A 14963-nucleotide genomic window follows, 5' to 3' on the forward strand; every position below is an offset into this window, starting at 1 on the left:
AGAATTCATGGAGGGCCACCAAAACAGCCTAGCAATATCTTTCCGGGTGGCAGAGATCCCCGGGTGACCACTAAGAGCAGAATCGTGGAACTCCCGGAGAATCCTCAATCGGTACTGAACTGGGACAAAAAGTTTATTGTCAGGCAAAGAGGGAGGAGCAAGAGACTGAGCCTTTCGAATCTCCAGCTCCAATTCGGAGGATCCCCCCGCAACAACCACCCCATGCTAAAGAATGGAGGAAGGAGGTTCGGGGGGTGATATCGGATCAAAACTGCGAGATAAGGCATCAGCCTTGACATTCTTGGAACCAGGCCGAAAAGTGATTGAAAAATGAAAACGAGAGAAAAATAGCGACCACCTAGCCTGTCTAGGAGTTAACCGTTTGGCGGTTTCAATATAAGACAAATTTTTGTGGTCATTAATCACCGTGATCCGATGAACCGCCCTCTCCAAAAAATGCCTCCATTCCTCAAAAGCCAATTTTATGGCCAATAACTCCCGGTTCCCAACATCATAGTTCCTCGCAGAAGAAAACTTACGGGAGAAAAAGGCACATGGTCTCAAGTTGGTCAAAGTAACGGGTCCCTGAGACAACACCGCCCATGCTCCCACCTCTGATGCGTCCACCTCTACAATGAATGGTTTAGATGGATCGGGCTGAACTAATGCAGGAGCAGACATAAAACATTTTTTTTATGTAATAAATGCTTCAACTGCCAAGGATGACCAAACTTTGAGATCAGCCCCTTTGCAAGTGAGATCGGTGAGTGGCTTGACTACCTGAGAAAACCCTTTGATGAATTTTCGGTAATAATTGGCGAAACCCAGAAACCGTTGCAACCCCTTGAGGTCTCTGGGTTGCACCCAATCAACAATGGCCTTTACCTTTCCGGGATCCATCCGAAACCCATTTGCAGAAAGGATGATCCCCAGAAAAGAAAGCTCCTGGACACAAAACAAACATTTCTCTGGTTTAGGCAAACAAAGAATTACCCCGTAACCTGTGAAGAACAGCACGTAAATGACCAATGTGAGATTCCTTGTCAGGCGAGAAAACAAGGATATCATCCAGGTATACAACCATAAAGCGCCCGATAAAATCAGAAAACACATCATTCATGAAGTTCTGAAACACCGCGGGCGCGTTGTGAGACCAAAGGGCATGACCAAATTTTCAAACAGGCCCTCGGAGGTGAGAAATGCTGTTTTCCACTCATCCCCTTCCTGAATGCGGATAAGGTTATATGCTCCCCTAAGATCGAGCTTGGAAAACCACTTAGCCCCAGACAATTGGTTATAGAGATCAGGAATGAGTGGGAGAGGGTAGGTATTTCTCACCGTAATTTTATTTATTTCCCGGAAATCGAGGCATGGGCGTAAACCACCATCTTTTTTCTTGACAAAAAAAACCCCGTGGCCACAGATGAGACAGAGGAACGGATGTGACCTTTGCGTAGACTATCATGCAGCGCCCCAGAGATCTGGTCGTTGCAGTATGACACTCTGCCGCTAAGGGGAGTGATGGTGCGTCTGATGGCACTGAAGGAATTCTCCTGACCAGGTATCACCAGAACACATTACACTTCACACTCCGGCCACTAGGGGGAGAAAAAGGCTTTATTTATTGGGCCACTCCTCACACTGGTAAAACTAGGGGTTGGGGAGGAAGTTAGTCAGAAGCTGACTGGGTTGGATTCAGGCAACATCCCATGGCAGGGGGTGTTGCAGGGAGAAGACACAGGGGGGTCCCTGTCAGGCGTGGGAACCTGGCAGGTGCCTAGCGAACAGAACAGAACGTAACGGAACCGCGCCTGCACTACCTTGCGGCGGTATCCTAAGAAAGAGACATGAAGGGAAGGATATTGTGGAACAGTGTAAACGAGATCAAGCACAAAGGAGAGCCAGTAGGAGTCGTGCCGTGAGACCGAGGCAACATCCTACTGAGGCGCGTAGCCGGTGGCCGGAACACCGCGGGAGTAACTGACTCTAGGCCTTACTTCAAACTCCGCAGGACAGTTAATTATAGGTTGGCTGTCTACCTTAAATTTCCTACGAAGACATAGGGGGCAACAGTGGGAGAGGGGCGTCTCTAGGGTCCCGGAAGACCTCTAGGCCTTCCCGTCATACGGGTGCGTCCTAGCCATAATATATCTGGGGGACGAGAAACTAGCAACATCTGGAACTAAAGAGAGAGAGAGCTGTAGAGAACAACAAACGAGAACAGCAGTTGTGAGGACTATTCTGAATGCTCAGCAGGGTAGGACTACAACACAAACAGGCACTAGTGGTAGGCAACGATTTCGATCTGCGAAGGAAACTCTGGAAGTGCCCATCGGACCGGCCGGTCTCAGATAGCCCTGTTAAACGTGCTCTGGATTGAGGATCCTGAAGTCTTCAGTAAAGAGGTAAAGAGACTGCAACCTTGTGTCCTCGTCATTGACTGCACCTCACACCATCACCATCCACCTTACTGGGAAGCCCTGGGGACATACTTCACCTGTGGGAAGGTATACCATCCAGCTGCCATTCCATCACCCCAGCGGACCCCACAGCAGCGTCGGTCACCCTGACCGAACACCACAGGTGGCGTCACGAACCCCTGACAGACTGCTCCACCTTTATTGGACGCCCCTTAGCAGGGTCGCGGACCGGGTCTAGCCACCGTGACAGCCTCAGAACCGAACCAGAGAGGCCCGGTACCGAGAACTCGTGGCCCTGTGTCTGGGGGCGATCCAACTTGGCGTCACGAACAGGATCCTACTTAAGCCTGAGAAGCAGGTCATGTGTGCCTTGGAACTGTGATTGAAACGTGTTGGACTGTGATTTATTGCAAAGACTGTGTATTGCTCCCTGCCGCAAGGCAAGGTTCCCGCCAAAACTGCCGCCATTATAGCGCCACAAAGAGCGCAAGAGAAGAAGAAAGGCGTGGAAGTGGGTGTGAGTAAGCTGGAGAGCGCGAAAGATAATGCCGCCCAGTCTAAATATTTCTGTACCTTGAGGATGTGTCCGTCAGCAACCGAGATCGAGAGCTTGGATGTGTGGTTTGAAGGACAGGGCAGAGTCCAGGTCCAGCGGAAAGTGTGATTTCATTTATTTTGATAGATAGATCAGGTAGGGAAGATATCCGAGATGGAGGAAAGATGATGAGTTCAGACTTGTCCACATTGAGCTTGAGGAAGCTAGAGGAGAAGAAGGAGGATATGGCTGATAGACACTCTGGGATTCTGAAGAGCAGAGAGGTGACATCTGGGCCAGAGAGGTAGATCTGAGTGTCATCAGCATGTAGATGGTACTCGAAGCCATAGGACTTTATGAGTTGTCCCAGGTCGAGTGTATAGATTGAGAAGAGCAAGGGTCCTAGGACAGAGCCTTGAGGGACACCAACAGAAAGGAGGCAAGATGAAGAGGTAGTATGTGAGTAGGAAGCGCTAAATGTGTGGTTAGTAAGGTATGAGGAGATCCAAGATAGGGCTGATGCTGATAAGTTGAAAGTGCAATGCTAGGGGCAGCTATTAGCGGCACGCCACTGGCTGGGGGCCCCTGAAGGAGCGGGGGCCCTAGGCAGCTGCCTGGTCTGCCTGCCCATAAGGCCGGCCCTGAAAAGGGTAAATGGTGTGTGGAAAGCAGCAATAGGCATTACCTAGTGATAGTGAAATGATGGTCCCCTGAACAATTGCAGCACACACCCCAACGCGCTTTTCGGAGCTTTGTCCTTTGTCATGGGGTGAACAATATATAGGTCCTTTACATTCCAATAACTCATCATAATGCACAATTCCGCCTGTTTTGGTGGAAAAAGTGGCTTCTGTACCTATTGGGCCCCTATGCTGCTTCACAGGTTGCACCAGTGATATATCCGCCCCTGTGCCAGAGGCATCTCTACCACATATAAAGACAATACTAAGGTAGTGTTCTAAAGGGGTTATTTCCAAAATCATAAGCTATTCCCTATCAATAAGATTTGTGATAACTTATTCATTTTTGAGGGTCCTACAGATGGGTCCACAACAATCTTGAGAGCACAGCTCGAGAGCCTAGAAGTCATGAATGGAGAGGACGTGTGCTTGATCTCTGCTTTGTTCATTGTCTATGGCACTGCTGAGCTTCTCGTATTCTCTCAGTCTCAATTCCATGATTCTTCTTAATACAAAAATTATTTTGCAAAGTCACACTCAACCAACCCACCTCTTACTTTCCCTCTATCACAAAGTCCACTTGATTTTCATATGGCCTCATTTACATGTCAGGGATTTTCTCATATGAGAGAAATCAATCCAAGTTTCATCAGTGTTTTTTTTGTATCAGAGTTACATCAGAGGTTGATCACTGTCAGTTTCTAGCATCAGAGGTTGGTCACTGTCAGTTTCTAGCATCAGAGGTTGGTCACTGTCATTTTTTAGCATCAGAGGTTGGCCACTGTCAGTTTCTAGCATCAGAGGTTGGTCACTGTCAGTTTCTAGCATCAGAGGTTGGTCACTGTCAGTTTCTAGCATCAGAGGTTGGTCACTGTCATTTTTTAGCATCAGAGGTTGGTCACTGTCAGTTTCTAGCATCAGAGGTTGGTCACTGTCAGTTTCTAGCATCAGAGGTTGGTCACTGTCAGTTTTTAGCATCAGAGGTTGGTCACTGTCAGTTATTAGCAGCAGAGGTTGGTCAAAGTTTCATCAGGATTTCTCGAATGAGAATCAATGAGAGACAAAAAATCCAAAACCATTTCTCTACCTTCATCACCATCACAGATCCATAGACTTGCTTTGCTGATTCAGATCCGACACTCGGATCATCAAAATCAGACATGCATCCAAAATTTTGAGCTGATCACCTAGTTCCCAAAAAATTAAGGATAAGTAAATGGGCCCAATCACTGCTATTGGTATGAGTGCTATCCATGAAAAACATGCATAACACTTGTATGGGAAAAGATAAAGAGTGAATGAGCCCTAATATGAGATTTTAGGAAGAACAGTTGTAAACCCCCTTACTTGTTTTTCGGTGAGTGCGGAAATTCTGAAAATTAAGGCCAGGTTCAATGAGATATAGTAGGGTAGGCGCATCTGACAAGTGCATGCAGGGCATTTTTCTTTAACAAAATAAGCTAATTATATTTGCATTAAACATTGATTGATAAAAAGAAATATAATTAAAATCCATATATCATAGACTATAACCATAACCTGCCTATTTTCAGCTTTTTGTGAGCATAGCCAACGCCAGCCATCCACCTTACCATTCCGGCAAAGGGCTTGTGGGACTCTCATTCTGGAGACAGGTGTGGGCTCCAGAGATGGGTACAGCATCTATCAGACATATATGGCATATCATATGGATATTCCATAAGGGAATACCCTGTCAGGACCTACTATTGGTCATGAAGAAAGTATTGGTGGAGGCAGGGGTGGACACAGACTGCAGACTGTGCAAGAAATCTTACCCCCCCCCCCCTTCATAGCACAACAAAGTTATGTAAACACTAGATGGTGGCCCTATTCTAACGCATTGGGTATTCTAGAATATGTATTTATGTATGTATATAGCAGCCACATAGTATATAGGAGCCATGTAGTATAAAGCAGACAAATACTACGTGGCCTGTGCTATATACTATGTGGCTGCTATATACATACATATTGTAGAATAGCCGATGCGTTAATACAGGCCACGCAATATATAACAGTGGCCATGCAGTATATAACACAGTCATGTAATATATAGCCCAGACCACGCAGTGTATAGCAGCCACATAGTATATAACACTGCCCACGCAGTATATAGCAGCCAAGTAGTATATAAGACTGCCCACGCAGTATATTACAGTGGCCACGTAGTATATAGCACGCAGTATAGAACATAGCCCACGTAGTATATAGCACAGCCACGTAGTATATAACACTGCCCACGTAGTATATAACACAGCCCACATAGTATATAACACTGCCTATGTAGTATATAACACAGCCCACATAGTATATAACACTGCCTATGTAGTATATAACACTGCCCACATAGTATATAACACTGCCTATGTAGTATATAACACTGCCCACGTAGTATATAACACTGCCTATGTAGTATATAACACTGCCCACGTAGTATCTAACACAGCCCATGTAGTATACAGCAGTGTGGGCACCATATCCCTGTTAAAAAAATAATTAAAATAAAAAATAGTTATATACTCACCCCTGGGATCCAGCGAAGCTCCGGCGATATGCGCGCGGCTGCCGCCGCTATCTTCCGTTCCCAGGATGCATTGCGAAATTACCCAGATGACTTAGCGGTCTCTGGGTAATTTCGCAATGCATCGCCGGGAATGGAAGATGGCGGCAGGCGCACGCGGTGACTACGGAGGGTGAGTATAGCAGGTTTTTTGTTTTTTTATTATTTTTAACATTACATTTTTTTACTATTGATGCCGCATAGACAGCGTCAATAGTAAAAAGTTGGGGACACACAGGGTTAATAGCAGCGGTTACGGAGTGCGTTACCCGCGGCATTACGCGGTCCGTTACCGCTGGCATTAACCCTGTGTTAGCGGTGACCGGAGGGGAGTATGCGGGCGCCGGGCACTGACTGCGGGGAGTAAGGAGCGGCCATTTTTATCCGGACTGTGCCCATCGCTGATTGGTCGTGGCTGTTTTGCCGTGACCAATCAGCGACTTGGATTTCCATGACAGACAGAGGCCGCGACCAATGAATATCCGTGACAGACAGACAGAAGAACAGACGGAAGTGACGGAAGTGACCCTTATATAGTAGATATAGGTTGTAATATTTATCAGTTTAGAACACAACTATCAACTCTACATAATAAATTTAAGTTCCATATTTAACAACTGAATATAACACAAAGCAGGCATGCAATTGATGTCATATCTGCACAGAAGACACTTGCAGATTATCCTGTCAGCCAATCACAGATGTGCTTGTAAGGCAGTGTGTGATTGGCTGAGAGGTAACCATGCACAAATGTCACTGTGCAGATCTCTATCACACTCTGTAGATCTCCATCTCCATCGACCCCCTATATAGTGCATCGATCATTTTAATACATTTATTCCAGGGGGGCCGGCCCTTCCCCTACCTAGACCAGTGATTAATTAATTCCTAATACAGCAAAAAGGACTAATAAAACGTAACTTTTAATACTCAAAAAGTAACCTAAAAAAAAAAAAAACACAAATCACCCAAGTGAAAAATAAACCATAACAGGGGCTATGTCTCTACCATATAACGTGATGGTCCATAGAGACTAGTGAGCCCTCTATAGGATAAAACAGAACTCGACTGCAATAACAACAGAGGGCTCGCTAGTCTCTATGGACCATCACGTTATATGGTAGAGACATAGCCCCTGTTATGGTTTATTTTTCACTTGGGTGATTTGTGTTTTTTTTTAGGTTACTTTTTGAGTATTAAAAGTTACGTTTTATTAGTCCTTTTTGCTGTATTGGGATTATTTATAGGATTATTTATTGTATTTATTACACAGATTTTGCTTTGTTATGATTAATTAATTCCTCCCTTCACTCCCCCCATTTTCATGTGTAATGTAAAGACCCAGTCCCGCGGATCACTGAGGCTCTGGGAAGAGTGCACGAACTACTGCCCGTGCACAGCAACAGTGAGTCACAAGCAGAGCAAGCAGGGGTGGGATTAAAATTTTTAACAAGAGGTTTTGTGTTTGTGTGTAGGAGAACCACACCCATTTTTTAAGCCACACCCATTTACACACACCTTTTCCTCAAACATATACAAGTAGGGGCGCAGTTAAACCATACCTCCCAACTTTTGAAGAGGGGAAAGAGGGATAAAATTTGCTGCGCTCATAGCAAATGTTAAGCCACGCCTCTGACCACACCCATTTCACAACTAGTCACACCCATATCCACATCCCAACCACAGCTATTTAGCGCTGCTGATCACAGTGTTTCCTAAACAATAATTATAAACAAAAAATATGGCCACACAGTGCTCCATCTACTATATAATTGCCTAAGGGTCACTTCCATCTGTCTGTCTGTCCTTCTTTCTGTCACGGATATTCAGTCGCTGATTGGTCTCGCCAGCTGCCTGTCATGGCTGCCGCGACTAATCAGTGACGGCCACAGTCCGATTAGTCCCTCCCTACTCCCCTGCAGTCAGTGCCCGGCGCCCGCTCCATACTCCCCGCAGTCACCGCTCACACAGGGTTAATGCCAGCGGTAACGGACCGCGTTATGCTGCGGGTAACTCACTCCGTTACCGCTGCTATTAACCCTGTGTGTCCCCAACTTTTTACTATTGATGCTGCCAATGCAGCGTCAATAGTAAAAGGATCTAATGTTAAAAAAAATAATAAATCCTTATATACTCACCTTTCGCCACCTTTCCCGCTCCTCTCGACGATCCGGTAACTGCTCCATGCAAGCGGCAGGTTCCGGTGGCAAAGATGGTATGCGACAAGGACCTGCCATGACATCATGGTCATGTGACCGCGACGTCATCATGGGTCCTGTGCTACCAACCCTGGGACCGGAAGCTGCCAAGTGCACCGCACACAGGCGACATGACTACAAGGGGCCCTCGGAGGGTAAGTATATGTTTATTTTATTTTTTTTAACCTGTGACATACGTACTTGGCAATATACTACGTGGCTCTGTGCTGTGTACTACATCACTGGGCAATATACTACGTGACTGGGCAATATACTACGTGACTGGGCAATATACTACGTGACTGGGCAATATACTACGTGACTGGGCAATATACTACGTGACTGGGCAATATACTACGTAACTGGGCAATATACTACGTGACTGGGCAATATACTACGTGACTGGGCAATATACTACGTGACTGGGCAATATACTACGTGACTGGGCAATATACTACGTGACTGGGCAATATACTACGTGACTGGGCAATATACTACGTGACTGGGCAATATACTACGTGACTGGGCAATATACTACGTGACTGGGCAATATACTACGTAACTGGGCAATATACTACGTGACTGGGCAATATACTACGTGACTGGGCAATATACTACGTGACTGGGCAATATACTACGTGACTGGGCAATATACTACGTGACTGGGCAATATACTACGTGACTGGGCAATATACTACGTGACTGGGCAATATACTACGTGACTGGGCAATATACTACGTGACTGGGCAATATACTACGTAACTGGGCAATATACTACGTGACTGGGCAATATACTACGTGGCTGGGCAATATACTACGTAACTGGCCAATATACTACGTGGCTGGGCAATATACTACGTGACTGGGCAATATACTACGTGACTGGGCAATATACTACGTGACTGGGCAATATACTACGTGACTGGGCAATATACTACGTGACTGGGCAATATACTACGTGGCTGGGCAACATACTACGTAACTGGCCAATATACTACGTGGCTGGGCAATATACTATGTGACTGGGCAATATACTACGTGACTGGGCAATATACTACGTGACTGGGCAATATACTACGTGACTGGGCAATATACTACGTGACTGGGCAATATACTACGTGGCTGGGCAATATACTACGTGACTGGGCAATATACTACGTGGCTGGGCAATATACTACGTGACTGGGCAATATACTACGTGGCTGGGCAATATACTACGTAACTGGCCAATATACTACGTGGCTGGGCAATATACTATGTGACTGGGCAATATACTACGTGACTGGGCAATATACTACGTGACTGGGCAATATACTACGTGACTGGGCAATATATTACGTGACTGGGCAATATACTACGTGACTGGGCAATATACTACGTGACTGGGCAATATACTACGTGACTGGGCAATATACTACGTGACTGGGCAATATACTACGTGACTGGGCAATATACTATGTGGCTGGGCAATATACTACGTAACTGGCCAATATAATACGTGGCTGGGCAATATACTACGTCACTGAGCAATATACTACGTGGCTGGGAAATATACTACGTGACTGGGCAATATACTACGTAGCTGGGCAATATACTACGTGGCTGGGCAATATACTACGTGGCTGGGCAATATACTACGTAACTGGCCAATATACTACGTGGCTGGGCAATATACTACGTCACTGAGCAATATACTACGTGGCTGGGAAATATACTACGTGACTGGGCAATATACTACGTGGCTGGGCAATATACTATGTGGCTGGGCAATATACTATGTAACTGGCCAATATACTACGTGACTGGGCAATATACTACGTCACTGAGCAATATACTACGTGGCTGGGCAATATACTATGTGACTGGGCAATATACTACGTGGCTGGGCAATATACTACGTGGCTGGGCAATATACTACGTGACTGGGCAATATACTACGTGACTGGGCAATATACTACGTTGGTGGGCAATATACTACGTGGACATGCATATTCTAGAATACCCGATGCGTTAGAATCGGGCCACCATCTAGTACTGTAAAATGACCACACATGATGCTCCATACTGTATAATGGCCCCATATGATGCTCCATACTGTATAAAGGCCCCACATGATGCTCAATGCTGTATAATGGCCACATATGATGCTACATGCTGTGTACAGTATAATGGCCACACATAGTTACTCCTAACACTGCGGCTCCGCTCCGTACACCTTGCATACACGGCTTCGCTCCGTACACCTCATACACACACGGCTCCGCTCCGTACACCTCATATACACACGGTTCCGCTCCATACACCTCATACACACACGGCTCCGCTCTGTACACCTCATACACACACGGCTCCGCTCTGTACACCTCATGCACATAACTCCGCTTCGTACACCTCATACACACACGGCTCCGCTCCGTACACCTCATACACACACATGGCTCCGCTCCGTACACCTCATACACACACACGGCTCTGCTCCGTACACCTAATACACACACACGGCTCCGCTCTGTACACCTCATACACACACACACACGGCTCCGCTCTGTACACCTCATACACACACGGCTCCGCTCTGTACACCTCATACACACATGGCTTCGCTCCGTACACCTCATACACACACGGCTCTGCTCTGTACACCTCATACACACATGGCTCTGCTCTATACACCTCGTACACACACACGGCTCCGCTCTGTACACCTCATACACACACAGCTCTGCTCTGTACACCTCGTACACACACACGGCTCTGCTACATCCACACTGTAAACAACTCCTGACCCCACACATAAGCTTACTGTCTAGCACCATGACAGCACAGCAGAGTCCTGCAATACACAGAGGCCCCTGATCATGTGACTCCTGACTCCTCCCCTCCTGTGACCTCATCACAGGTCCTGTGCGCACAGAGCAGCGGCAGCCATACATGTGATGTGCGTCTCTCTGCGGGTGGAGGGATGCAGCTCTGCAGTGCTGGACCACGGGGCACTCTCAAATCGGGACTCTCTAGCGGGATACAGGGAGGTTGGGAGGTGTGGTACTGGATCGCGGCTCTGAATCTCCCCGGTTCAGGGAACCGGCTGCTTTTTTAACAAGTGGTTCCATCGAACCGGGGAGAACCGGCTGAATCCCACCCCTGTGAGCAAGCTTCAGTGACTCACTGTGACTGAGAGGCCCTCCCTCCTCCTCCCTCCTCCCTTCCTTGTCCAGCGTCTGCTACCCGTCACCTCACCGCAGACCACAGCAGTGACAGCCGGCTGGACAGCAGCATAATATATGCTAGCAGGTGAGGAGGGGGGCCCGTTTAACTGTCATATCACATGCGTGCAGCAGAGCGGGCCCCCCTGCTTCTCCTGTTCGGCTGTCATTCACATTCATTGCTTTGTATGCCTGTCGGGGGCCCCCTCCCGCTCTGGGCCCCTGTGCGGTTTTACAGGTTGAACAGGCGGTATGTCCGCCCATGGGTGGAGGTTAGACCAAAATGACACCAGCAAATCATGAAAGGCCTATTTTATTCTGATTTGCTGAAAAAAATAAGTAGTTTAAGAAAAGATAGTCTATATCATGTTCAATTGGGTAATGTTATTAGGAGAAACCCTTCAAAATAGTCAATGAAGACACACTTCCTCCATCACACTAATTTCTCTCTATGGCTCCTTTGAATCTATTGACAATAGTGTTATGACCAATTTTCAAGGAGATTTTCGATAGTACAAGTCACATTCAAGAACTGGCAAGCGTTCATGGTGAATATTACCGAAGGTGATGAATAGAGATAAGTACTGTAAATCGGCTCAAGGTGAATTGAATTGTGTTGAATTTTTAGGAATTTGCTGAACCAGGTGAATTCGAACAATTTGGGATTCACTTAGTGCAAATGGCCTAAAATAGTTTCCACTATATAATAATAATAATTATTATTTATTTATTTATATAGCACCATTAATTCCATGGTTCTGTACATGAGAAAGGGGTTACATACAGGGTTATAAATATCGTTTACAGTAAACAAATTTACAATGACGGCCTGGTACAGAGGGGAGAGGACCCTGTCCTTGCGGACTTACATTCTATGAGATAATGGGGACATAACACATTGCACAAGATTGCATCAGCCAGAGAAGGATCGATTACTTTGGAAAAGTTTTCCCATATTGCCTTGCAGGTATCACAGCACATGATGTAGCACAGCCAATCAGCAGGAATTGCTGTAGCCAGTATAAAAGCAGAGGTAAGAAATGCAGCAGCTGTATTACGGTGAATCTGGATAGTGAGAGGACATAACAGCTCGTGGCTTAGCCATAGAGATAAAATTATGTAAGGCTACATTCACATGTTGCGGCTGCATTGCACTTTTTTTCTTCTAAAATTACAACAAAAACACTGGTCATTCTACCATCATCACGTGAAAAAAAAACCCCGCAACGCTACTGTAAAGTGTGAACACAGCCTGCGGTGAAGAAGATTAGTTTGTGAGGAAAAGAGAATGGTGTCATACAGGTCTTTCCGGGCATTTTCAGGCTCCGGAGTACTTTTAATGTGGATCAAATTTACCGGGAAACTACAGCGAATCTGGCAAAATTAAATTTTAAACATTCATTAATTTAATTAATTCATTAATTAAGTGCTAATCTTTTTTTCCTCAGAGGGTACACCTGGACGTTCAGGTTGGGGAGCATCCCTTGGATTATGCAAGTGTTGATCCAAAGGACAAAGTGAAGGAAGTGTCGTACAGCCTTGAGCATCTTCGAGGAGAAGTTGATCATATTACGAAGGACCAAGAATATCAAAGGGTGAGCGGTACTGCCTTATTTGTGCACACAGATTTAGAGAAGGTCAATTAAAGACTGTGTTCAACTTTGCAGACATTTTTTTATTGTTCATTTGATACCTTACTGTAGAATTAAACAACTTGCTAAATAGTTTTTATTCAGATTTGCTGCTGTAGATGTCTGTAAGTCCTCTACATAGCTGAGCACTTTTTCAAAACCAACACAAATCATTTAGAGCTCCTGCTCCTAGTTCTGACGGCTCTTTCTGCTCCCACTCCCTTCTCTCAGTTGTAGAGATAACAGAGGGAAAGGGATATACACAGATCTGCGAGAGAGAGGGAAGAAAGTATCTAAAGTCTTATGGAAATGAGAGATAACAGGCTATAGAGAAAGGGGAAAAGCACATTCGAAATCAAGTAAGGACAGAAACGCCGTGGATACACACAGCACTTACATACAGCCTGTATTACTGAGACAGAAAATCTCACAAGTAAGGATCAGAAACTTGGATCAGGCTGCAAACTGCATATCGGAGGGCTTGAAAATGAATGAAGGCATGAAGATTGCAGACTGAAACTTAGAGGAACTTTATTAACTAACTGTAAGGGCTAACATATGTAAACATAATTTTGTCCATGTCCAAGGTGTCCATAGCCTTTAGATTTTTCTCACATTGGAACTATGACTTGTATCCAGAAATCAGTCATCAGCTGGTTTTGATATAATGTACACATTGTCAGACTGAGATTGTTTGGGTCCACCAGAGAATATGATTCTGAGGACCCATCCTTTATAATTGTTAGACCTTCACACACAGGACACACCATCGGTAAGCTTTTATTTTATTTTTAAGATATAGACCCCGAGTGATCTTCAAAAATGTTACAAATCTGTCAGAGCTTCTGCTCCTGGTTCTGGTGGCTCTCTCTGCTCTCCTCCTGCTCTCACTGTTAGAGATCACAGATAATGGGCGGAGGGGAAAGTGTATCCAGATCTACACACTGTGGAGAGGGGAAACAGCAGATACAGTCTCAGTGGAGTGGGGAGAAGGTAAGACACAAACAAGGATAGAAAAGCACATGAAGAGGAAATAAGGAAAACCCCAGTAAAGTAATTTTACATTTTAAGCTGATTCTTTTACGACCTGGTAGGCGAAGCAATCAATTTCTTACATGAATAACTAAATATTACCATAACATATAACATATCATATCAGCCTTTTTCTCTTTTTTGCCACAGAACCGTGAGGAATACTACAGACGGAAGAGTGAAGACATGAACGGGAATGTCTTGTGGTGGGCAATCGCACAAATCGTCATTCTCACAACTGTGGGCATCTGGCAAATCAAACACTTAAAAGATTTCCTTATTGCCAAGAAAGTTGTGTAAAATTTATCAAAACCGTAACCAATAATAAAATTTCACTTCTGTAGAACATTCTTGCTTGAATAATTTAAAGGGATATCCACTTTGCATAAATGATTTCATAAATAAGTATAGGATGAAGCAAACAGACTCTGTCTTGTAGAGCTGCCACCCAGTGGTTATGATGTGTACTGCAGCCTTAAATTTGTATAAAATTATAGGCCACGCCCTTAACCAAACCCTAAAGCCACGCCCATTTACCATTTCTTTCTTCCTGGCCACCTGTGGAAAATGTTAGAAAGTGGTAAATGACTACTCTATGGAAAAATGGATTCAAAATTCACTTTTATGGAGAAAAGCTGAATTCCTCTAGTTGGCCGGTGACCACCCACTCTCATCGGCAATAC

The 14963-nt window shown here is 45.3% G+C and overlaps 1 protein-coding gene across 1 annotated transcript in view; it reads left to right on the forward strand.

Annotated features, from left to right (window-relative positions):
- Nucleotides 1-14622, forward strand: part of LOC138658371 (transmembrane emp24 domain-containing protein 11-like) — a 29301-nt gene extending 14679 nt beyond the window's left edge. The window contains exons 4-5 of the mRNA XM_069745819.1: nt 13066-13212; nt 14431-14622. Coding sequence (XP_069601920.1) covers nt 13066-13212; nt 14431-14580 — 297 coding nt within the window. The 3' untranslated portion in view covers nt 14581-14622. The remainder of the gene's footprint in view (nt 1-13065; nt 13213-14430) is intronic.
- Nucleotides 14623-14963: the final 341 nt, after the last annotated feature.

Source organism: Ranitomeya imitator, chromosome 1 (assembly GCF_032444005.1).
Source record: "Ranitomeya imitator isolate aRanImi1 chromosome 1, aRanImi1.pri, whole genome shotgun sequence".
NCBI classification, from domain to species: domain Eukaryota; kingdom Metazoa; phylum Chordata; class Amphibia; order Anura; family Dendrobatidae; genus Ranitomeya; species Ranitomeya imitator.